Source organism: Trypanosoma equiperdum (genome assembly GCF_001457755.1).
Source record: "Trypanosoma equiperdum strain OVI genome assembly, contig: ctg_56, whole genome shotgun sequence".
In the NCBI taxonomy this organism is placed as follows: Eukaryota; Euglenozoa; class Kinetoplastea; order Trypanosomatida; family Trypanosomatidae; genus Trypanosoma; species Trypanosoma equiperdum.
This window is the reverse complement of record NW_027124498.1, coordinates 104,455-107,013: the sequence shown is the minus strand read 5'-3', so window position 1 is coordinate 107,013 and position 2,559 is coordinate 104,455. Positions and strand designations below refer to the sequence as shown.

Below are 2,559 nucleotides of genomic sequence, written 5' to 3'. Positions count from 1 at the left end.
GTGGAAAGGATGCAAACCATCAACAACAACAACAACAACAAAACAGCGAACAAAGAAGTTGAAACTCGAATTTTTTTTTTCGCCAAACCGGCTACTTCCTCACGAAACGTATCAAAACGAGTGCGCTAACCCCGTGACTTACCACTGACTAATATATATATACATGGGTATATATAAGTGCACATAAAACCACATATGCACATCTTCGTTTATATAAAGATATATGTACATAGAATAAGTGAGCACCCTCATTTTTTTTTTTGCTCATCTGCATAAATGTAAACGCACAGAGGGGAAAGTTCACAAGTACGGTTATGCCAAATAAACCAGTTGGGTTCGCGGGTACGCAGGGGGGAGGGGGGCGCGGAAAAAGGGAAAGATTGTGGTACAATTCCATATGCCCTCCCCCCCAAAAAAAAGAAACAAGAGGCTACCTCCCTTTATACACGGAGGAACTTTTCCCGACTCGACAATGCTTCCCGACATTACAAAAACCAACACAAACACACCAACATATTTATGTGTGCGCACGCACAGAGGTGCAGTCACAATTATATAAAAGTTTCTTCGTTTTCCTTTTTGCTTCGTTTCTCCTCATCCTCTAATCTTTTGAATACGGCGCATTTCCGGACCTCCCACACATGCATCCACATTCTCTCCTTTCACTACTGTTAAAGATTTCTGTTGATGATGGACCGCGCAAATACTGCAACAACCAGCCACAAAGTGATCCACAAGAATGAGAGAAACATCACATTAGAAACTGGCGTTATACGAAAGGTAGTGTCTCCAGGATACGTTTCGGTTGATTTTCCAGGATTTTGCATCAAATGTACCAATAGGCCCTTATGATCTGAAGCACTGAAGTCCTCATTAAACAGAACATATCCATCGGGTACGGGTTGCCCGCTTCGAAGAGATTCCGCAGATGACGAGGTGATACTTCCACTTTCCTGAAGACGGTGAACAATATCTTCTGGGAGCTCCGGCGGCAGCACCCGAACATTGCTGAGCAATGTCCAGTCTAATTTCCCTTTCACGAAACCGTAAAAATCAGGGTTATCCAAGGTGACGGAGCGCACCTTATCACTTGGATCGTAGAAGCAGAGGCTCTTATTGTCCATCGCCTCCAGTTCCTCGGGGGAAAAACCATACAGAAGTCGGTACATGGTATCGCTGTTAATGACACGATTATATAACCTCCGTAAGGTAGAAACAATATTGGATAGCTGTGAAGCGGGTTCGGCGCCATCAACCCACTGCATACCCCGCGAAAGTATTTTCCGCTGCAACCAACATGATTCCTTCTCGCCGATGCTGAGAAACCGCATTCGATCGTTCGCAACAGTTTTAGACAACCGCACAACGCCGTAAACGACAGTGTTGAGATCGCCACCAAGAACGAACGCGGGTTGTTGATCCATTCCTTCGCTCTCCTTTAGCAAAGCGTTAGCATCACGCAACACGTCCACTAACTGCCGCGCTCGCCCAAGCACCCCACAAAAAATTTCAAAATGGCAGGAGTACAAGTATAAGTCTGGCATAGAGACGTTCTCGCGCTCACAACTTTTGATACAGCACCGCATAAAATAACGAAATCCGCAGCGTGGCTCCCGCAACTTAACACCATGCTTCTCCCAGTCCAGCCCAACATAATGCGGAATAGCGGTAACATTACTTAGAGTGGCGACAGAGGAAAGTATAGCATTCCCATGAAAATGGCGTTGACCCCTTCGCTGCCCCGAAATCCCACCGGCACCAGAATTCCCGCTTCTGCTATCCAAATGCAATGTCGGTTGGGAAAGCGGTCCAACAGCGTTTTTCGGGGAGCGAAGTGTCGAGTCCAACTCCTCAAACTCGCAGAGAAAATAAACCTCCATTTCTAGGGCCTTTGCCAGTTCTTTGGCCACATTGCGATAACCGGACCGTCGGCAGTTGATATCCAGTTCCTGCAGGATAAGTATATCTGCTTTCAGGGCACGGAATGTGTCCTTAACACGATCCCATTGAATGCCTCGCTCGATATTCCACTGGACAACGTGAAACTGATCGGGAAGACGTTTTTCCTTCGCCATCGGCGTCCTGTAGTCGTAGTGCAGAAATCCTCCTGGAGTCAGTTTTTCCAACTGTTCCTCGGCGCTTTCGTTAAATGTAGCATCGTGCAGACATTCCCTATCAATGCGCATCGACGCATGGTTGGCATCCACAAACTTACCGGTACTGGACATGATGCTTATGGGGGTTTCCAAGGATGCAGGAGCAAAAGGAGAGAAGTGACCATGTTTTACATAGGGGAAAATACAACACAGAAAGTACAACAACTCTCATCTAACCTTCCTCTACCACATGCGCAGGCCAACCGTTAGTAGCACATAAAGAATAACAACAACAACAAAAGACGTGGGAACAGCTGATTTTTAAAACATGTTACCCAAACAAGCATACGGAGCAAGGGTAGGGAGTTTTGGAGGGGGAAAAACAGAGGGAAAACGTAATACCAATCAAATGCCCATCACGCTATCGGTTGCCAGTTACACATTCGAATCACGTTTCGCTACC

General features: G+C 46.3%; 1 protein-coding gene across 1 annotated transcript; it reads right to left on the bottom strand.

The window, feature by feature from the left end:
- Positions 1 to 671: 671 nt before the first annotated feature.
- TEOVI_000258600 (Endonuclease/Exonuclease/phosphatase family, putative) lies at positions 672 to 2,228 on the bottom strand (the record flags this gene model as incomplete). The annotated part of the gene is made up of 1 exon (XM_067225639.1): positions 672 to 2,228. One exon carries the CDS (start codon positions 2,226 to 2,228, stop codon positions 672 to 674), a length of 1,557 nt encoding a protein of 518 aa, XP_067081740.1.
- Positions 2,229 to 2,559: the final 331 nt, after the last annotated feature.